We start from the raw sequence: 23,423 nt of genomic DNA, 5'->3' as shown, positions 1-23,423 counted from the left end.
TTTATCTTCTCGTGTTGAAAAACTCACATTTTTCAAATGAAGTACATCGTAGATCTGAGGGGTTTTTTTGTTTGTTTTTTTTTCCCCTGAGTGATGTATATATTTCACTCCAGTGATGTCATCCCAGTGTTTTCCCACTGACGAGATGCGCTTTGTCAAAATGGCGAACCGGTTCAAAATGAATTCTTTTGATAAACTTTGTGTATTTTTTTTTTTTCAAACTTAAATTTATTTTTTTTGTAGACGTGTTCATATAATATAAAGAACATTTTACAAGGTTACATGAAGATATGAAGTTTATCTTCTCATGTTGAAAATATTTTCACTCATGAAATATGTTCACCACTCAAAGATAAACTTCATATCTTCGTGCAACTGTGTAATACGCTCCATATGTGTGTACCAATATTGACGCCCATAAAGAATATAATAAATCAATGCAAATTGTCCTTAGAAACTCTGTTACCTTTAACCATGTTCTGTTTCTCTGTAGGATAAATGAGGTTATACTGTATACATGGAAAAATTCCTTTGTCATTCATTACCTTGGAAGGACCTGAAAAATTTCAACACAGAAAAGATAGATGGTTTTGAATTGCACAAATGAAGTAAAGGGTATAAAGCATATACTATAAGCGAGGAAAATACCATGAAATACAGTTAGTTAGGGTTGTAACAGAAAATTCACACCTGGAACAGTTGGGAATTCATCAGCAAGCATCGCACGAAATGCAGTGAAGTGCCTTAACTTCACCAAGTGCCATCAGGTATCATGAGTTGTAGTCTGATAAACCCAAAATCAAACCTTTTGTTTGTGCACTCCATCAGCATGTTTGGTGACAGAAGGCGACTGCATACAAGGCAAAGCACCTGACCTCTCACTGTAAAATATGGCAGTGAGTTAGCGTTGATTTCCAGTTGTTTTGTGGCTGGAGATTCAGGGGATCTTGTGAAGGGTGATGGCAGTAGCAGGGCATATCGGCCAAAAAGTCTGATTGCTTCTGTCAGCGGGTACAGACCAGGGCTTTGAACCAGAATTTTTTTCCTATTGGTTCGTTCCGAACAGAAACGGAATTTTAACATTTCCGGTTTTGGGTTCCACCATTAATAGACATTCCCGAACCGGTTAGAACAAAAAAAATTCGTTCCCGGAACGGTTAATTATGTTCCCTGTCAGCTGTTTAACAAATGGCTATAAAATTATGTCTCTGTCTCATCCAGCTTAAGCCAAATGTAGGCTAATTCTATTTCAACCTTCATTAAATAAGACAAGAAATAATTCAAAACAATTATTATTTCAAATGTTGGCGATTTGGATTCTCAGTACGTCTTCCCATCTACACAAACAGAAAAAGTGCCAAAAATGAAAAGATAATTAGTTTAGTGTGTTACCAAAGGCTAGTCAGGCCCTATAGAGGGCTACCGCATGACGTCACCCGCGTCGCGAGATTTTGTTAGGCGCCATATTGGAAGACCAAGTACACATCTATGCAAGTACATACATACATAAAACAAACTACACCTGAAATGTAGCCAGGGCCGGTTCTGCCCTAATCTGGACCCGGGTGCAACATCGCGCAAACCCCCCCCCCCCCCCCCCCCCCCACACACACACACACACACACACACACAAAAACACCAGTCTAAATCAGGACAACCATCACATAACTATAACTATAAACATTTTATATCAACTATTTTAACTAAATGGGCTATAATAAATAAGCCTGCAGGCAGCCACGGCGGGCTGCCTCAGAAAAGTAACCATTCAATGACACAACTGAAAGCCTGCAGCCACGGCGGGCTGCCTTAAAAAGTAACCATTTGTCCTACCTTAAAACTCGTTTTGCATTTTCTGCCTCCTTTTTTGTATTTTCGACCCTCCGTTTATTTTCTTTCCTTTTCTGAAAACCCGATTTGTGTCCAGACATTTTGTTCTGCTACCAACGAACTAACTCTTCAGGTCTCGTCTCTCGAGCCCCGCGATGATTCCCGTGGGAAGGGAAACAACTGATACATTTTTACAATCAGCCAATAGGGAGGTTGCAACGTTCAGGCTCTTTCTTTGCTCAGACACTCAGTAATGCACTTACTCACTTATTATCACGTGGAGATGTGACAGTAGTCCACCTTCCCCGCTCTCTCCATTCGGTCAGCGAACGTCACACAGGAAGTGAACCCCAGCGGGTCATAGAAACTTGCGCAGGAGAAGAATGACTTATTTGTAGGCTACAGAAACTTTGAGGAACGAAATAAAAACCGGTATTAACCGGTTACCATTATTTTTAATAAGCGTTTCTGTTCCGGAACATAAAAAATAAAGTTTCTGGTTTCGTTTCTGTTCCATGTGAAATAGAAAAAGTTCCCGGTTTTCGTTTTCGTTCCTTGAACCGGTTCAAAGCCCTGGTACAGACTTGACCACAGGTACAGCTTTCAACAAGATGAGCCAGACATGCTTCCAGATCCACACGGAAATGTTCAAAGAAACACAAAATCCAGTGTTTCAGTGACCAATTCAATTTTACCTGCAGTCAGGCAGGAAGTCCACATGGACAAATCGAAGAATATAAATCAGCTTGTATAATAATGTACTGTTATTCTTTCCAGGGCAGCTGCCACAAAATAGTATTAATTGAAAAGGCACCAAAAAGCCAGCGTTTTGTATAGATACCGTACGTGTTTTAAAATTGTGATTTTGGGGAAAAAATTTTAAATTACTTTTCTATGGATGCTTGAGCTCATTTTCTTGAATAGTGCCAATAATTCTGGAGGGCAGTATATACACGTGATTTCTTAAATAGTTTCCCCAGTTGCCTGACAATTAGGAATCTGGCTGGGGGGTGGGGGGGGGGGGGGGGGGGGGGGGGGGGGGGGATGGATATGTAAGTGCACTCATCTAGTCCCTGTTGGCAGGGTGAAAGAATGATCATCAATGTGAGGCAGACAGAGGCTTAGCTGAGAAACACTGTTTTAGGAGAGCCACCCACATAAAAGGCACAGACATTCTATCCCCACTTCAAAGGAGTGTGTATGTGTATGTGCACACAAACACCAGAGGATGCCACCAAGGACAGATGCCAGTCTAATGCCAGGGGTAGTCAGGAAGGGCAGATGTATGTCTGTGTTGGTGGCACATGGACACATTTATGACTCCAGTGTGTCAGTGAAAGGAGTCATTTAGCCATCTGATGGAAGCATTTTGATGGATGTGTGTTATTCCAAGCGGATTGAATGAGCTTCCTGTCCCCTGGAACTGTTCGGTGTCCCGAGATAGTAGTTCTAAAATTTAGCTGCTGTCCACTGGAGCTTAAAGGCATTGTATTATAAGACATTTTGTATATGCACACAGCACAGAACTCAAACACAGACAGTGCCAAAATTTACATTATTTTGCTTAGAAGTGTGTGTGTGTGTGTGTAGTATCTTTTAGAGATGAAGAGTCTGATCTTGCCACCAGAGCACATTCTGAAAAGGGGTGACAGTGAAGCGGTGGCATACGCATTCTTTCATCTGCAGCACTGGAAACGAGCAGAGGGAGCGCTCAACCTGCTCCACTGCACCTGGGAGGGCAGTAAGTACACATGCACATTAGGGATGGTAAGATTCACCGATTCACAAGGTCAGGACACAGTTGCCCCGATTTAAAAAAGGGTGCATTGGATGCAAGTTGGGATGAAATTGTGATGCATCGTTTCGAACATCTTTGCATCGGTAAAATGCAATTTATTAATATATAGTTATTAGTAGAGACTCTGTGCTTTTATTATTTACAGACGTGACCAGTACATTTAAAGTGCTGATGACACGTTTTTGACATCTTTGGCGATGTTTTATAACATAAAAAGTAATTCCCGATGATCCATATATTAATTCACGAAGGCGCCTATTTTACAAGTTATGATAAAAAACGCGGCTATTTGGGCAAATTTGACGGGGCTGCAGCACCCAGGAGACGAAAGAGGAGGAGGGGCTATATGACGTCAGCGAAAGAACCTTCCTCCTAACTTACCAGTTTGTTGTTGATGCGACAGGTGTTCAGTTTATCATTATTAGTCTCATCTCATCTCATTATCTCTAGCCGCTTTATCCTTCTACAGGGTCGCAGGCAAGCTGGAGCCTATCCCAGCTGACTATGGGCGAAAGGCGGGGTACACCCTGGACAAGTCGCCAGGTCATCACAGGGCTGACACATAGACACAGACAACCATTCACACTCACATTCACACCTACGGTCAATTTAGAGTCACCAGTTAACCTAACCTGCATGTCTTTGGACTGTGGGGGAAACCGGAGCACCCGGAGGAAACCCACGCGGACACGGGGAGAACATGCAAACTCCACACAGAAAGGCCCTCGCCGGCCCCGGGGCTCGAACCCAGGACCTTCTTGCTGTGAGGCGACAGCGCTAACCACTACACCACCGTGCCACCCTATCATTATTAGTATTTTTATTATACATTATTATACATTTTTATATATATATATATATTAGTTATTATGCCTTCGCGTTGTGTTGCCGGCTTTTGCTTCAAAACCCACAAGGATGGGGTAAGTTTATTCAAGTTTCCCAGAGATCCCGAGCTGCATACGAAGTGGGTGAAGCAAGTCAGGCGCACTCGTGACAAGTGGGAGCCCTCACCAACATCCGTCCTGTGCTCTGAACACTTCGATTTGGATTGTTTTGACACCCTTCCCAGCTTAAAAGAATCTCTTGGGTGTTCAGTTCAGCACAAATGTGTGTTACTACCATCAGCAGTGCCTACACAGTGTTGCCAGATTGGGAGGTTTCCCTCCCAGTTGGGCGGTTTCAAGTGCATTTTGGTGGGTTTTGAACATATTTTGGGCTGGAAAACGTCAGCATTATCTGTTGCCAAATACTGCTGAAGTTTTCCAGCCCAAAATATGTTCAAAGCCCACCAAAATGCACTTGAAACCGCCCAACTGGGCGGGAAACCTCCCAATCTGGCAACACTGCCAGTATTCCGGAGGGGGTCTACTAGTAGCTATGCCGGATCCAAAGACAGTCCTCCTGTCAGAACATGTTGTGAAACGACATAAGATAAAGGTACGTAGAGCTATAGATTCTACATGATAATCATAAGTGTAATCATAAAGTCGGCGTGATATCAGTCATGTATTTGCTTGTGAAAGCTTGCGGCTTTCATGTAACTGCCGCCTAGCAACGAGAGGCAAAGGGTAAAGAGGGTAGGCTATCATAGATTCTATTCGGAAGAGATCAACACAATTCTAGACTCCCAGAAGAGGAAGAGCTAGCACTAGAGAGTTCACCGGCATTTTCATGCGCCATTTCCATTGAGTAGAACCAGAGTAGAACAGCCAGTGAACCGCAGCGTGTTCTTCCGCTGACGTCACAACATGGCCGCGAGCCACGGACCCAGTTTTCTCGCGCTGTGCAATTAAAAGTTGGATATTCACGTAACAACAGCTTCTTTTCACGTAATTATAACAGAAATCTAACATGTTTGCCATGTTGTATAGTTTATTTAAGAAATTGCATAGAGTCATGTTCGTGTCATCAGCACTTTAAAAAAATAATAATTTAATGTTGTATTTAGATTGTTTAGACAGGAGGAATCAAACAAAGTTTATGGTCATCTCCACTGCCTCGTCTCGTCGTCTTCTGCTTTATCCGGGACCGGGTCGCGGAGGCAGCAGTCTAAGCATGGAAGCCCAAACTTCCCTTTCCCCAGACACCTCGGCCAGCTCCTCGGGAAGAACACCGAGGCGTTCCCAGGCCAGCTGAGAGACATAGTCCCTCCAGGGTGTCCTGGGTCTTCCCCGGGGCCTCCTCCCGGGGGGACATGCCTGGAACACCTCCCCAGGGAGGCGTCCAGGAGGCATCCGAAAAAGATGCCCGAGCCACCTCAGCTGATTCCTCTCGATGTGGAGGAGCAGCGGCTCTACTCCGAGCTCCTCCCGAGTGACTGTGCTTCTCACCCTATCTCTAAGGGAGCGCCCAGCCACCCTGCAAAGGAAACTCATTTCGGCTGCTTGTATCCGCGATCTTGTTCTTTCGGTCATTACCCAAAGCTCATGGCCATAGGTGAGAGTCGGAACGTAGATCGACCGGTAAATTGAGAGCTTCGCCTTTTGGCTCAGCTCCTTCTTCACCACGACGGACCGGTAAAGCGACTGCATCACTGCGGAGGCTGCACCAATCCGCCTGTTGATCTCACGCTCCATCCTTCCCTCACTCGTGAACAAGATCCCGAGATACTTAAACAACTCCACTTGAGGCAGGACTTCTCCACCAACCTGAAGAGGGCAAGCCACCCTTTTCCGGTCGAGAACCATGGCCTCGGACTTGGAGGTGCTGATTCTCATCCCAGCCGCTTCACACTCGACTGCAAACCGCCCCAGTGCATGCTGGAGGTCCTGGTTTGAAGAAGCCAACAGGACAACATCATCTGCGAAAAGCAGAGATGAAATCCTGTGGTTCCCAAACAGGATTCCTTCTGGCCCCTGGCTGCGCCTAGAAATTCTGTCCATAAAAATTATGAACTATCTCCACTGCCATCACTGGCCAACTCTTGCCAAGTCTCACTTGGTGGCATGACTCTCTGATGGAATTTCAAATTAAAAGCCCTTGTTTAGTTTACCTTTTTTTCATGGATATAGAAACAGCACCAATGCTTTCTCTTCACTGCTGAGTTGGCCTACCTGCTGAAAGTGTAAAGCACATCCGTCTGCTGGCAATAGTTACAGCACATTGCACGATGTGCTTCATCGTTAATCCTGAGCATCCTTAAATTGCTTAAAGGTGCGGACTGCAAAGTTGAATTGTGGGCAAAGTGTTCGATTTCTATTGCTGTTGGAGTTTCGAGATGTTTCGCTGCTGCACACACTGTGTAAATGTTTTGCCGAGATAAAATGTGTCTCGCATTTTACAATTCCGAAGACTGCCAAAGCAAATTGGCAACAATATCATGTGACCACCATGGGGCGTGTCTGACCTACTTTTAACCAAAATAAGTCTGCACGGGCAAACATGGCAGACTGCACTAAAAGCCAGCGGAAAAGAAAAGGAAAGCTGCCTTGTGAGTGCAGCTGCAAGATCGAGTAAGGTTAAATGGCGTGTCGTTTTTTCTGGACAGATAACGAAATTATTCTAGCTAGTGCTTAGCTACCTTAGCCTTAGAATGTATGGGCTCGACTCAACAGTAGCGAGTATGGAGTTATACACCTAATGTTTCCATCTTACAGAGAAGCAAACGATAACAGAAGCAGTAACAGAGAAAAGAAATATTTGTCTTTTGTTTCACACATCTGTTCATGAATGTCAACCACAAATTACATCCCTGCGACTCAAAACTCTCCGACGTCGATGCAGAGTCATGTTGTTTTCCACGCAGTTCCATAATTATGCTCATTAATTAAAGCTCCTTGCGTTCGGCTCTTTCCATAGGGTCATACTGTTTACCTCAAGAGGTAGGAAAATGGGGGGGGCGTCGTGGCTCAGGTGGATAAGGCGCCATACCATAAATCCGGGGACCCGGGTTCGATTCCGACCCGAGGTCATTTCCCGATCCCTCCCCGTCTCTCTCCCCCACTCATTTCCTGTCTCTACACTGTCCTATCCAATAAAGGTGAAAAAAGCCCCAAAAAATATATTAAAAAAAAAAAAAAAAGAGGTAGGAAAACGGTCCCAAAACGGAGAAAAGCGACGCTCAGCACATCAAAACGATCACATCTCGTCTACATGATATTGTTCTTGCGAGACAGAAGAAAATGCCATGCACAATAAAAACATTTTTGAAAATTTCAGATGACCCTGCAGTCAGCACCTTTTAACTGTTAAATGCTAAGAAGAGCCAAATAAACAAAACCAGACTGTCTGTATACCAGACTGAATTGCATAGCATCATATTCTTTTACATTGCATCGTATCCCGTTGAATCAAATCGTGTCGTAATAGGGATGACTCGTATCAAGTTCATAGGTATGCTGAATGTATTGGATCTTTGGCAGTGCATTGAGATCCGGATCACTTCAGCCTCAATGATGGGGATGTACATCCCTAACACTCATACGTGTGTGCGTGCACATATACATGGGTATGCTGATTGACCTGTTTCACTTTTCCCAATGGTCCAGTCTGCAGATGAGATACAACACCTGAATACAACTCATAAAAATACTGACTTGTAATTTAACATAGCAAATTTGAAAGTCATGTACAGCTGGCTCATGTGTTACTGTTTTGATTGATCGTTGAATGAATGAATTAAATAAAACACAAACAATATAGTATTGCAGTCTACAGAATAGTATCTCCTGTCTTGTGTTTTGCAAAAATTGTTCAGAAAGCAGAAGTGACACAAGTTTGCATTATTATTTATTCGGCAAGTTGGAAGGACTAACAAACCTGTGAAAATTTGATTAGAGGTAAACACCTGAAAAATGACAGCTTGCTCTCATTTTGATGTTCACCGCGCAGCATTCCGGATTATTCCCTACCCACTGGAGAAAGGTCATCTGTTCTACCCATATCCGGGCTGCACAGAGACAGCAGACAGAGAACTACTGCCATGTGAGTATAGTCTCTGTATTTCAGGTTAGCCATGTCGTTCAGATAATGTAAGCTTATGCATTGAACATGTGATGCGTCATGTGTTTTTTATTTCTCTGTTTCAGCTTTTCATGAGGTATCGGTGTACCCTAAGAAGGAGCTGCCATTCTTCATCCTGTTTACAGCAGGCCTGTGCTCCTTTACTGCCATGTTGGCTATGCTCACACACCAGTTCCCCGACCTCATGGGCGTCTTTGTCAAAGCTGTAAGTAACTATAGCATCACTGATGTGAATACACTTGTTTGAGGTAGCACTACCATTAGAAGAGACCAGTTTTATTTGCTTTTAGTCGACAGTTTAACATTTTTGTCTTTTTTGCACGCGGCTATAATTGCAGTTTAGCAGTTTGCCTGACCTGCATGTGGTACATTATGTGTCTCTGAACTGTTAGAATATTATTATTGTTGCTACTAAATTAATATCATAGTTCATAGATGGGGTAAATATGGCAAATTCAAAACCATGTACTGTGATTTGCATTACAGCCAGCACTATTGTCAGAGCTGTGCTGTTCTAGAAAAACGATTCGCCCTTCTGACCCATCAGATTTGAAAAATCAACATCACTATGGTATTACTCTACTGTTAATTTTATTATTATTTCACATTGCATGTGGCTTATTTGAATACCTGACTAAGCAAATAAGATGAGTTTGGGTATCACGATATTCAACTAACAGCTCATAAGCTTAGCCTCGATCTTTATGAGGCCTTTATCTCCACTTGATCTGGTCCACACTCTTTATATAACGTCTCACACTGGACACTTTTGTTTTGAGAAAGACTCCACATAAGCTAAGTGTTTACAGTACAAACCAGAGTCTGCTTAATGTAACTCTCTGTTCGAACAAGTGAATGAAATGGGCCAAGAGGAAGAGAAGTGAGAAAAAGCAGAGCTCTTGGGCCAGGCCTTCTAAATCTCCTCCAGATTAGACATGGCTGTGGTCTGAGTGCTGTTCAAAAGTTAACCCGGTTCTTCACATAGCGTGACCTTGAATTTATTTTTTTAAATTATCCCCCCCCAAAAAAAAAAAAAAAAAAAATTTTGTTGACTAATAACGTGGCGCTCTTTTTGGTTTGCATGCACTTAAATCCTCTTGTGTTCTGGAATGGGTAACCAAAGAAGCTTGCCATTGACACAGATTGTTCAAATCAGGATATCCTTCATGACATACACGCAATGATGCGTATACAGTTCAGCGTCCACCCCATCGAGCAAACACATGTCCATTGTAAACATGCTGTTCCCCAAGAGGAATAGTACCCTTATTTGTCATAGTAATAAACTAAGCAATATAAGGACACCAACCTTCGCCAGCCTCTATCTTTTTTATCGTTGTCGTTTATCACGATACAGCACTTATTTACATTAGTCGTATCTGTTTCCTGGATCTGCGCTTAAATAGATGATGCTTCTCCAGCTCCGACTCTGACCATGAGCATTTTCCCTCCCTTGTTTTTCACACTGCAATTGAAACTTGCCATGTTCAGTCATAAACGCCTGCTCAACTGTGCAATGCATCGCTTCGTAAACACATTAAGCGCTTTGTTTATGGTCAGCCGAGCTGTAAGTCTTCAAATGCTGTTCAGATACACTTTCACGCTAACTTGGAGCTGCATGTAGGCTTGAGTTTGGAGAAACACTTCCCAAATGTTTGTGTCTGGCTTGCACTCCTCTTGAGCTATGACTCAGTGTAGTAGTCAGAGGGGCAAATTTTAATCATTTTTATGAAGTATCTGATGTATAGAACATAGACTTTTAATAAATGGTTTTATTTATTTATTTAGAGTTATGTATTCTGTGCTGGTTGTCAATGGACAGAATGAATCGGCAACCTAGTCATAATTAATTCTACTGCCTTTTTTCCTTTTCTTATTTCTTTTTGTTAACAAGGATAATGTGCTTTGTTCATTAGAAGCACAAAACTAGCAGCATACACAATGGCACTGTTTAATGTGTAGGCCTGTAAAGCCACTCCTTTTTTGACTTTCTAAATGCGAGAACAACATAAAATGTTCAAAAGGACAAAGACGGGGTCAGGAAGAGAGCTGAGAATTGAACCAGCGGTCACTGATCTTATCTAACTGAAACCGAAACCTTTTTAAAATGGTGCTTTTACACCTTGTATTAACATAATGTTGTTTATCCAGATAAGATACCTATATACATAATGCATTTGAATGCAGTTTGTTTTTCCAATTAAATTTTTTTTTTTTCTCTTTTGCTCTTTTTCCACAGTTCTTCAGCACCCTTTTTGCACCTTTGGGCTTTTTTGCAGACAAGATGGAGAACTTTATGCCTTCCTGCCTTTGGTACCAGCTGACAAGAATCTAAAACACAACCCTCCCGATCCCCTCCACCAAAATACATGCAAACATCCCGGTGTCAATCTACTGGATGTGTAGCATTAAATGTGCTAAGAAGTTCTGTGTGATCCGTGCTGATCGTAATAAAATGTTCTGAGCGATGTTTGTTTTTTGATCGAATCCTGCCTTTTTTGGTCTTCCAGTTGTGTAGATAGCTTTTTATAAATGCACTGTTTGAGCATGCCATCGTGAATGCTCAACTCTTCATGCCAATAATACTGGATGCATTTCCCTTCCCGTGGCAGAGAATGCCATGGTGATATATAGAGGTGAGGTATTCTGCCATTGCAACAACTGGCAGAACCGGTTGACCTTGTATATGTCAGAGATTGACAGAGGCAGTAAATCATGAAAGTGTTTTTATCAGCTCTCGCAAGCAAGTTTTTCCACACCACCACACCTTACTACAGGATCAAAACCACTCCTTTTGTTTTGTGAGTTAGGATAAAAAGAGTGACCCAGCCTCTGGATGAGATTTTGGAATTAGTCATGTTGCAGTAATTCTGAATGAATGAGACTCAATACACAAAAGACCTTCTATAATAAGATATTTAATATGGATCACGAATATACAACCCCGGTGCCAAAAAAGTTGGGACGCTCTGTAAATCATAAATAAAAACAGAATGTGAAAATTTGCAAACCATGGAAACTCTATATTTCGTTGAAAATAGTACAAAGACAACATATGTTGAAAATGAGATTTAATTTAAAAAAAAAAATATATATATATATATATATATATATATATATATATATATATATATATATATATATATATATATATATGTGTGTGTGTGTGTGTGTGTGTGTGCTCATTTTGAGTTTGATGTCAGCAACACGCTCCATCCTTCCCTCACTCGTGAACAAGCGGATCGTCGACAGGCGGATTGGTGCAGCCTCCGCAGTGATGCGGTCGCTTTACCGGTCCGTTGTGGTGAAGGAGCTGAGCCAAAAGGCGAAGCTCTCAATTTACCGGTCGATCTACGTTCCGACTCTCACCTATGGTCATGAGCTTTGGGTAATGACCGAAAGGACAAGATCGCGGATACAAGCGGCCGAAATGAGTTTCCTTCGCAGGGTGGCTGGGCGCTCCCTTAGAGATAGGGTGAGAAGCACAGTCACTCGGGAGGAGCTCGGAGTAGAGCCGCTGCTGCTCCACATCGAGAGGAATCAGCTGAGGTGGCTCGGGCATCTTTTTCGGATGCCTCCTGGACGCCTCCCTGGGGAGGTGTTCCAGGCATGTCCCCCCGGGAGGAGGCCCCGGGGAAGACCCAGGACACGCTGGAGGGACTATGTCTCTCGGCTGGCCTGGGAACGCCTCGGTGTTCTTCCCGAGGAGCTGGCCGAGGTGTCTGGGGAAAGGGAAGTTTGGGCTTCCCTGCTTAGACTGCTGCCTCCGCGACCCGGTCCCGGATAAAGCGGAAGAAGACGAGACGAGACGAGTCAGCAACACGTTTCAAGGTTGGGACAGGGACAAAAGATGGAAAAAGTTGTGTAATGCTAGAAAAAAAAACCCACAAAAAAACTAATTTGGTTAATGAGCAACAGGTCAGTAACATGATTCGGTATAAAAAGAGCATCCCAGAGGGGTGGAGTCTCTGAGGTGAGAAGGGGTTCACCGCTGTGTGAAAGACTGCATGGGTAAACAGTGCAACAATTTAAGAATAACGTTCCTCAATGTAAAATTGCAAAGAATTTTGGGATCACCTCATCTATGGTACGAAATATCACTAAAAGATTCAGATAATCTGGAGAAATCTCTGTATGCAAGAGACAAGGCTGAAAACTGATATTGGATGCCTGTGATCTTCAGGCCCTCAGGCGACACTGCATTAAAAGCGGACGTGTCTGTAGTGGAAATCACTGTATGGGCTCAGGAGCACTTCAGAAAACCATCGTCTGTTAAAACAGTTCCTTACTGCATCCACAAATGCAAGTTAAAACCAATAAACAATGTCCAGAAACACCACTACCTTCTCTGGGCCTGAGCTCTTTTACAATGGACTGAGGTGAAGTGGAAAATTGTCCTGAGGTCTGACAAATCAAAAGTAGAAATTCTTTTTAGAAATCATGGACACCACATCCTCCAGGCTAAAGAGGAGAGGGACCATCCGGCTTGGTATCAGTGCACGGTTCAAAAGCCAGCATCTGTGATGGTATGACAGTGCATTAGTGCACATGACATGGGTAGCTTATACATCTGGGAAGGCTTCATTAATGCTGAATGATATATACACGTGTCAGAACAATATGTTGCCATCCAGACAAAATCTTTTTCAAGGAAGCCCTTCCTTCTTTCAACAAGACAATGCCAAACTGCTTTCTGCACATATTAAAACTGCATGGCTCCGTAGTAAGTCCTGGTGCTAAACTGGCCTGCCTGCAGTCCAGACCTGTCTCCCATTTAAAACATTTGGTGCATTATGAAGTGTAAAATATGACAGAGGATACCTCGAACTGTTGAGCAACTGAAATTTCACAGTATATCAGGCAAGAATGGGACAACGTTACTCTTTCAAAACTACAGCGACTGGTCTCCTCAGTTCCCAAACATTTAAAGTGTTGTTAAAAGTAGAGATGATGCAACACAGTGGTAAACATACCATCCATTCATTATCTGTAGCCACTTATCCTGTTCTACAGGGCCGCAGGCAAGTTGGAGCCTATCCCAGCTGACTATGGGCGAGGTACACCCTGGACAAGTTGCCAGGTCATCGCAGGTCATCTTTGTTGACACAGAGACAAACAACCATTCACACTTACACCTATTTTCAATTTAGAGCCACCAATTAGCCTAACCTGCATGTCTTTGGACTGTGGGGGAAACTGGAGCACCCGGAGGAAACCCACGCAGACAACATGCAAACTCCACACAGAAAGACTCTTGCCAGCCGCTGGGCTCGAACCCAGGACCTTCTTGCTGCAAGGCAACAGTGCTAACCACCATACCGCCCGGTAAACATGCCCCTTTCCCAATTTTTTTGAAACGTGTTGCTGACATCAAATTCAGAATGAGCAAATATTTTTCAAAAAAACAATACAATTTCTCAGTTTCAACATTTGGTATGTGGTCTTTGCACTATTTTCAATGAAATATAGGGTTTCCATGATTTGCAAATTATAGCATTCTGTTTTTATTTACAGTTTACACAGCGTCCCAACTTTTTTGGAATTGGAGTTGTAGAACATGATTAAGTGTAATTTGCTTCCAGATGTAACTGGAATTTATCTTTGCCTTTCTTATTTAATTTTCATTCATCCATCCATAAATTATCTATACCCCTTATGCGTCAGGGTTGGGGAGAAGCTGGAGCCAATCCCAGCCAACTTTGGATGAGAGACGGAGTGCGTCCTGGGCAGGTCACCTATCTATCGCAGAGACGAACAACCGTTCACACTTGCAGGCAATTTAGAGTAGCCATTTGACCTAATGCACATGTCTTTGGAGTGCAAGAGGAAACTGGAGCACCCAGAGGAAACCTGCACAGGCATGAGGAAAACATTCAAACTCCACACAGAGAGGCCCTAGTCAGCTACGAGATTCAAACCCAGAACCTGCTTGCTGTGAGGTGACCGTTCTAACCACCACATCACTGTGCCAACTGTTTCATACATGTGTATGGACAACATTCCTTTAATCATGTGTTAGTGACTAAGCATGCCCTGGATATACAGTGGTGCTTGAAAGTTTGTGAACCCTTTAGAATTTTCTATATTTCTGCATAAATATGACCTAAAACATCATCAGATTTTCACACAAGTCCTAAAAGTAGATAAAGAGAACCCAGTGAAATAAATGAGACAAAAAAATTATACTTGGTCATTTATTTATTGAGGAAAATGATCCAATATTACATATCTGTGAGTGGCAAAAGTATGTGAAACTTGCTTTCAGTATCTGGTGTGACCCCCTTGTGCAGCAATAACTGCAACTAAACGTTTCTGGTAACTGTTGATCAGTCCTGCACACCGACTTGGAGGAATTTTAGCCCGTTCCTCCATACAGAACAGCTTCAACTCTGGGATGTTGGTGGGTTTCCTCACATGAACTGCTCGCTTCAGGTCCTTCCACAACATTTCCATTGGATCAAGGTCAGGACTTTGACTTGGCCATTCCAAAACATTAACTTTATTCTTCTTTAAACATTCTTTGGTAGAACGAGTTGTGTGCTTAGGGTCGTTGTCTTGCTGCATGACCCACCTTCTCTTGAGATTCAGTTCATGGACAGATGTCCTGACATTTTCCTTTAGAATTTGCTGGTATAATTCAGAATTGATTGCTCCATCAATGATGGCAAGCCGTCCTGGCCCAGATGCAGCAAAACAGGTCCAAACCATGATATTACCACCACTATGTTTCACACATGGGATAAGGTTCTTATGCTGGAATGCAGTGTTTTCCTTTCTCCAAACATAATGCTTGTCATTCAAACCAAAATGTTCTATTTTGGTCTCATCCATCCACAAAACATTTTTCCAATAGCCTTCTCTGGCTTGTCCACATGATCTTCAGCAAACTGCAGATGAGCAGCAATGTTCTTTTTGGAGAGCAGTGGCTTTCTCCTTGCAACCCTGCCAGGCACGCCATTGGTGTTCATTGTTCTCCTGATGGTGGACTCATGAACATTAGCCAATGTGAGAGAGGCCTTCAGTTGCTTAGAAGTTACCCTGGGGTCCTTTGTGACCTCGCCGACTATTACATATCTTGCTCTTGGAGTGATCTTTGTTGGTCGACCACTCCTGGGGAGGGTAACAATGGTCTTGAATTTATTCTATTTGTACACAGTCTGTCTGACTGTGTATTGGTGGAGTCCAAACTCTTTAGAGATGGTTTTGTAACCTTTTCCAGCCTGATGAGCATCAACAACGCTTTTTCTGAGGTCCTCAGGAATCTCCTTTGTTCGTGCCATGATACACTTCCACAAACATGTGTTGTGAAGATCAGACTTTGATAGATCCCTGTTCTTTAAATAAAACAGGGTGCCCACTCACACCTGATCGTCATCCCACTGATTGAAAACACCTGACTCGAATTTCACCTTCAAATTAACTGCTAATCCTAGAGGTTAACGTATTTTTGCCACTCACAGATATGTAATATTGGATCATTTTCCTCAATAAATAAATGACCAAGTATAATATTTTTGTCTCATTTGTTTAACTGGTTTCTCTTTATCTACTTTTAGGACTTGTGTGAAAATCTGATGATGTTTTAGGTCATATTTATGCAGAAATATAGAAAATTCTGAAGGGTTCACAAACTTTCAAGCACCACTGTATTACTGATAGGGAAAGTGGAAGGAAAAGGCACATGGCATGAAATTTCTTTCTATCCTTCCAAAGAGAGGGTCAGACATGATGCAGCTAAGTATTAGGGCTAATCGCGTCAAAATAGTAGGAAAACAGGCATAATGTGAAGTGAGAACGAATATATGCAGATAAGAAACATGACCGTACTAAGTGGTGGAGATGCTTGCTGGATCTCATACAGGGTGCTGTTTATTCAGCGGTCTGTTTACAAACAAATGCTGGTTCAAGAGGCCATTCTCTTAGGAAAACAAGCTTAACAGGCAACTTGATAAGTACCCGAGTCAGAGAAGTTTATGTTGTCATACACCATAACCGCGGCCTTGTTATGGAGAAGTGGACTCCAACTACATGAATTTCTAAAACAAACTCCATGTTCACCACAAACACTTGTGAACGAGTGCTTTCTGGTGGAAAACTCTACACACAACCTTAAATGGATATGTAAGGTTCATCTGTTACTGTGATAATGCTTTCAAAGAACCCAAAATGCCCTAAATACAAAATCCTATTGATAAGTGATGCTATATTAAGAGTTTGAAATGTCATTTTCAAGACTCCTGACAAATTATGGAGATAATTGTATATTGTTATTATCATACTCATCTACAGGTCTGAATCATTTCTCTCAACACTCTTGTTTAAAGTGTGATGGATAGAAACTGAAACAGGTACCAGCATTCAAAGAAAGAATGTGTTTCTGAAGAGCAGAGCTTTGTCTATGGCCTACAGTCTGCAACGTACAGGTAACCCAACCCAAGAGCCTGTGGCCACTGTTAACTCCATATTCTGTATAGAATTGATTTGTGAAAGAATTTTATTGAGAGTGTACTGTTCAAACAGATAATATCTACCATCCAGTGAGCCAGCACCAGCACAGAGAAGGGAGCCACCACAGCAAATGAACAGTTTCAGATATCAATGCCTATGGAATCCTAAATACAAATGCACAGCTATAGGACTGAAATATCAGGCAATTGCTCGGGCCCTGAGTTTTGAGGGAGCCCCAGAGCGCCAATACGGAGTCCATGAAAATGTCAAATCTCAAAATGCAGAAGTCCCCCCAAATCGCTGAAGTGAAATGTACAACGCTATACCGGGAATCCCCCTAAATGGGGCTCCATCTCTCTAACATGTGGGACTTGCTCAAATTTATTTGCAATTGTTACACTTTTCGAAACAAAGAGAACATGCCTGTTTGGAAGCCAGAATAAATAAAATAAGAAGTATTAAGCAACTTAATACAGCATTGAACTGTATTAAGTTGTGGAGATACTCTCATGATGAAATAATTTAAGATGACAAATGCAGGCTAAGCCATCAAGTAATGTAACACTAACCCAATGTTGTTTTGGTGAACAAGCAGCTATCTAGGATCTGGTGCTCTGATTATTTAGCTATCTTTCTTTCTAAGTGTCTTGATAGTTTGTTGTTTTTTAAAGTATATACACGGAGCATAAAAGCCAACATTTTATCAAAACTGTTCTGTTGTGATGTAAGGATGTTTTATCTAATTGGGAAGCTTGATCTAGCACTACATCTAGAATGCATACAAAATATAATGCTAACACTTTCAGACAGTTATCCTACAGTTGGCTTATTGTATTGAAGCATCATATATATCAGGAAGGCCCTTGCATTTTCCTGCCTGGGGCCTCCACAATCCAAAGAATCTCCTCTGTGTAAAGAAATGCCATTCATGGATCTGTGGTGCACTGTGATGGCTGCCACATATACCTTTAGAGTATGTGGGTACTTGAAGGAATCCTGGGAATTGAGCAATACACAGGAGCCAGCTAATGAGATGAACACCATCTCATCTCGGGTGGCATGGTGGTGTAGTGGTTAGTGCTGTTGCCTCATGGCAAGAAGGTCCGGGTTCAAGCCCTGTAGCTGGCGAGGGCCTTTCTGTGCGGAATTTGCATGCTGTCCGTGTGGGTTTGCTCTGGTTTCCCCCACAGTCCAAGGACATGCAGGTTAGGTTAACTGGTGACTCTAAATTGACCGTAGGTGTGAATGGTTGTCTATGTGTCAGCCCTGCGATGACCTGGCAACTTGTCCAGGGTGTACCCTGCCTTTTGCCTGTAGTCAGCTGGGATAGGCTCCAGCTTGCCCGTGACCCTGCGCAGGATAAGCGGTTATGGGTAATGGATGGATAATAATAATAATAGTAACAACAACAACAACTTCTACCAATGTTCTAGATCACAGTCCTCAGCTGGTGATTTGGCTGAAAGTGCCAGTTCTCAGCATCCATTTATGATGGTAGATCTGCTCTCGGAAGAAGCTGCTATGGTATACCAACTACAAATAAAAGGAGCAATGGGAACCAACATCTTGCTGCCTATGTCAAAGCCAGTAGTAGTATGGAAAGAATCAGAAGTAACAGATGAAAGTTATATAACAAGTGGTAAAGCCAGTTGGGGACTAGTTCATCCTGTCCCAGCAGAGATCCACAACTGGTTGTGTGTTGATTTGGCACTGGTGAAAGGGGCTATATGCACCTTTCCAAACATCCTGTATTTGTATTACAACCTCTAGGTGCAGATGCTATTGTGCTGGGGAATGCCTATAGCTACAGCAAGCTTATTGCGATTACCAATGTGAAGGCCATCGTTATCATTCTTAGCATCGTCAACAGACACCTGTTGAATCTTACTGGTAAGAGTAATAATATCCTTACATCCTCATGCAGTCATACTGATGAACTGTTTTGGCTCTTCTTTGAGATCACTGTGAGAAGGAGCATTGTAATGTGGACAGCAAAGTTAGATATGTTCTTGATGGCCTGTTCCTTGCTGGGGGCACACAGCAGGTGTTACACACCAGCCCTGGTGACAATCACAGAACTGGTAATTATTCAGCTTTCTATCAGTTACACTAGTCATTATTGCCCGTGAACCTGATTTCCTCTGAATGGTGCTCTTCACAGGGGTTAAACTGCTCCACGCATCTCCTCAGTGACGTAGACTCGGCCCTAGCAAAAGTCTCCATCGAGTTGCGGTGATTGTGAGGTCCCGTCCAATCAAAACTCTCAGGCAAGTGGGGGAAGGGATTCCCTGCCGAGGCTGCGCGCAGTGTGTTAGCGCAAGCATGTAGCCTATGGGAAATGAATAGTGTGTTGGATTAGCACTAATCGCATGTTTTGGAAAATCATAAATGTTGTCTTGGGCCCCTCTGAGGTGTCACCAATCCATGGAGTATGTGTGTCCAGCCGTGTCGATTTGCATAGGTAGACAGACAGACAGACAGACAGACAGCCTTCCTTTAATAGTATAGACTGGGTGTGGTGGTAGGAAAACCTAAAACTATAAGACAGTGAAGCACTGAAGAAAAGAGTTGAAAACCCCTAACTCTTTAATCTGCGTTCAGATCAGTGGCCATTCTCTGATCATGTATCACAGTTCTCCACTAGACCACATTTCCCTCAAACCTCAAATCCAATGCATATAAATGAGGGAAGTAAAGGTCTCTGATTCACCCTGGCTGTAGCATCCAAAGGGTATTAACTGTCGAAGTAAGGAGAGCTTCATTTTACCAATCTGACATACCAGATAAGAGTTTTTTTATGTGTTAATCCCATACCATGAGCCTGGAAAGCTCTGCCTGGCAGCAGGCATGCTAAACCTCCTAACCGTTCACCTCTGGGAGTGATTTCCACCCTGATACAAACGGCATGTATACATTACACAAGACTCCACTATAAATCTGGCTTCAGGGCCAAACTCTGGCACTGACCATGAGAGGGAAACACAGAGTCCCCCAAGTGGCCAACCTGCTTGCATTTGTCTAAAATGCAAAAGAATGACTTGTATAGAGTGAGTATATACACCAAGGCAAAAATGCGCTTAAAGTCTATTACAATTGCTCCTGCACCACTTTTTGTGTAAATAAATCAAGTTAAATATAAGCTTAAATGTAGCCAAAGTCAAATGTTACACAAATTCTAATAGCAAGAATTATGTTCTCCTCGTAAAACTTTGACTTGCCATCTATCTTCTAAACTAATGAAATGGTAGCATACATACTATTTCATAAGTGTTCATGAGCCAACGCTGAAAGAACTACCTCAAACTCGTCATGAAAAAGTGAAATAAATAACACAATGTTATATTTGGCTGAACTGAAAACAGCTGGAAGGTTTTCAGTCTGACAAGATCGTTATCTAGAGCATATGACTCCAAACAATAGCAATTACTGGGACCACACACACTTGGCGCTGTGTGAAAATGGTCATGTAATGTTTATGTTCATTATCCCTTTAATCAACCATTGTTAATGCCACTTGCCCCAGGAAACTGAAATGACATTCAAGAACCAAGACTTCAACAAAAACACTTCCATTTTTAGTGATTAGTGTACTAATTAAAAGGGTAGGATGTTTTGTTTAAGAACATGTATAAATTTCAACATCAGCTGTACAGTAACAGGGGGGCTATTTTACAATGCTTTAAAGTAAACACACTGACATGTTTTCCTGAAGTCTTGCTCAACACATAATCTTTTCCTCTGGTGAGAAAAGGTGAAAGATAGCACTGTTGAATGCCAGAAAACATAATCTGACAGGGGTTTTCACAGAGAATGGAAAAAAAAACATCTTTTGGGATAACCCTGAAAACAAAAATTAGTAAGCTGTACATCATCGAGCTTGGGGAGACAAACTGATTTTGTTCTTATATACAGTGGTGCGGCGGCACGGTGGTGTAGTGGTTAGTGCTGTCGCCTCACAGCAAGAAGGTCCAGGTTTGAGCCCCGTGGCCGGCGAGGGCCTTTCTGTGTGGAGTTTGCATGTTCTCCCCGTGTCCGCGTGGGTGTGCTCCGGTTTCCCCCACAGTCCAAAGACATGCAGGTTAGGCTAACTGGTGACGCGAAATTGACCGTAGGTGTGAGTGTGAATGGTTGTCTGTGTCTATGTGTCAGCCCTGTGATGACCTGGCAACTTGTCCAGGGTGTACCCCGCCTTTTGCCTGTAGTCAGCTGGGATAGGCTCCAGCTTGCCTGCGACCCTGTAGGACAGGATAAAGCGGCTAGAGATGATGAGATGAGATATAGTGGTGCTTGAAAGTTTGTGAACCCTTTAGAATTGTCTATATTTCTGCATAAATATGACCTAAAACATCATCAGATTTTCACACAAGTCCTAAAAGTAGATAAAGAGAACCCAGTTAAACAAATGAGGCAAAATTATTATACTTGGTCATTTATTTATTGAGGAAAGTGATCCAATATTACATATCTGTGAGTGGCAAAAGTACGTGAACCTCTAGGATTAACAGTTAATTTGAAGGTGAAATTAGAGTCAGGTGATTTCAATCAATGGGACGACAATCAGGTGTGAGTGGGCACCCTGTTTTATTTAAAGAACAGGGATCTATCAAAGTCTGATCTTCACAACACATGTTTGTAGAAGTGTATAATAGTACAAACAAAGGAGATTTCTGAGGACCTCAGAAACAGCATTGTTGATGCTCATCAGGCTGGAAAAGGTTACAAAACCATCTCTAAAGAGTTTGGACTCCACCAATACACAGACAGATTGTGTACAAATGGAAGAAATTCAAAACCATTGTTACCCTCCCTAGGAGTGGTCAACCAACAAAGATCACTCCAAGAGCAAGGCATGTAATAGTTGGCGAGGTTACAAAGGATCCCAGGGTAACTTCTAAGCAACTGAAGGCCTCTCTCACATTGGTTAATGTTCATGAGTCCACCATCAGGAGAACACTGAACAACAATGGTGTGCATGGCAGGGTTGCAAGGAGAAAGCCACTGCTCTCCAAAAAGAACATTGCTGCTCGTCTGCAGTTTGCTAAAGATCACGTGGACAAGCCAGAAGACTATTGGAAAAATGTTTTGTGGAAGGATGAGACCAAAATAGAACATTTTGTTTGAAACAAGAAGGCTCATGTTTGAAGAAAGGAAAACACTGCATTCCAGCATAATAACCTTATCCCATCTGTGAAACATGGTGGTGGTAGTATCATGGTTTGGGCCTGTTTTGCTGCATCTGGGCCAGGACGGCTTGCCATCATTGATGGAACCATGAATTCTGAATTATACCAGTGAATTCTAAAGGAAAATGTCAGGACATCTGTCCATGAACTGAATCTCAAGAGAAGGTGGGTCATGCAGCAAGACAACGACCCTAAGCACACAAGTCATTCTACCAAAGAATGGTTAAAGAAGAATAAAGTTAATGTTTTGGAATGGCCAAGTCAACGTCCTGACCTTAATCCAATCAAAATGTTGTGGAAGGACCTGACGCGAATAGTTCATGTGAGGAAACCCACCAACATCCCAGAGCTGAAGCTGTTCTGTATGGAGGAATGAGCTAAAATTTCTCCAAGCCGGTGTGCAGGACTGATCAACAGTTACCGGAAACATTTAGTTGCAGTTATTGTTGCACAAGGGGGTCACACCAGATACTGAAAGCAAAGGTTCACATACTTTTGCCACTGACAGATATGTAATATTAGATCATTTTCCTCAATAAATAAATGACCAAGTATAATATTTTTGTCTCATTTGTTTAACTGGGTTCTCTTTATCTACTTTTAGGACTTGTGTGAAAATATGATGTTGTTTTAGGTCATATTTATGCAGAAATATAGAAAATTCTAAAGGGTTCACAAACTTTCAAGCACCACTGTACACACACAGTGCTGAGCGTAAATGAGTACACCCCCATTGAAAAGTAACATTTTAAACAATATCTCAATGAACACAGACAATTTCCAAAATGTTGACAAGACAAAGTTTAATATAACATCTCTTTAACTTATAATGTGAAAGTAAGGTTAATAATATAACTTAGATTACACATTTTTTCAGTTTTACTCAAATTAGGGTGGTGTAAAAATGAGTACACCCCACAACAAAAACTACTACATCTAGTACTTTGTATGGCCTCCATGATTTTTAATGACAGCACCAAGTCTTCTAGGCATGGAACGAACAAGTTGGTGACATTTTGCAACATCAATCTTTTTCCATTCTTCAACAATGACCTCTTTTATTGACTGGATGCGGGATGGAGAGTGATGCTCAACTTGTCTCTTCAGAATTCCCCAAAGAAAATAATTTCTTTACACCACAAAGGTGAAGGCTACAAGAAGATCAACAAAGCTTTACTTATCAGTCAGAATACTGTAGCAAA

General features: G+C 42.3%; 1 protein-coding gene across 3 annotated transcripts in view; it reads left to right on the top strand.

The window, feature by feature from the left end:
• The window catches only part of st7l (suppression of tumorigenicity 7 like), a 31,654-nt gene extending 20,592 nt beyond the window's left edge, over positions 1–11,062 (top strand). For 2 of the 3 annotated variants that reach the window (XM_060919453.1, XM_060919454.1), the window contains exons 12-16: positions 3,421–3,571; positions 8,459–8,551; positions 8,656–8,795; positions 9,077–9,161; positions 10,830–11,062. In XM_060919453.1, coding sequence (XP_060775436.1) covers positions 3,421–3,571; positions 8,459–8,551; positions 8,656–8,795; positions 9,077–9,161; positions 10,830–10,996 — 636 coding nt within the window. In that variant the 3' untranslated portion in view covers positions 10,997–11,062. The remainder of the gene's footprint in view (positions 1–3,420; positions 3,572–8,458; positions 8,552–8,655; positions 8,796–9,076; positions 9,162–10,829) is intronic. The other variant, XM_060919455.1, reaches the window with a different exon arrangement.
• The last annotated feature ends 12,361 nt before the right edge of the window (positions 11,063–23,423 follow it).

This window comes from Neoarius graeffei, chromosome 4, assembly GCF_027579695.1.
Source record: "Neoarius graeffei isolate fNeoGra1 chromosome 4, fNeoGra1.pri, whole genome shotgun sequence".
Taxonomy (NCBI): Eukaryota; Metazoa; Chordata; class Actinopteri; order Siluriformes; family Ariidae; genus Neoarius; species Neoarius graeffei.
Note: the sequence above shows the minus strand (reverse complement) of the source record. Positions and strands in the feature narration are given on the sequence as shown.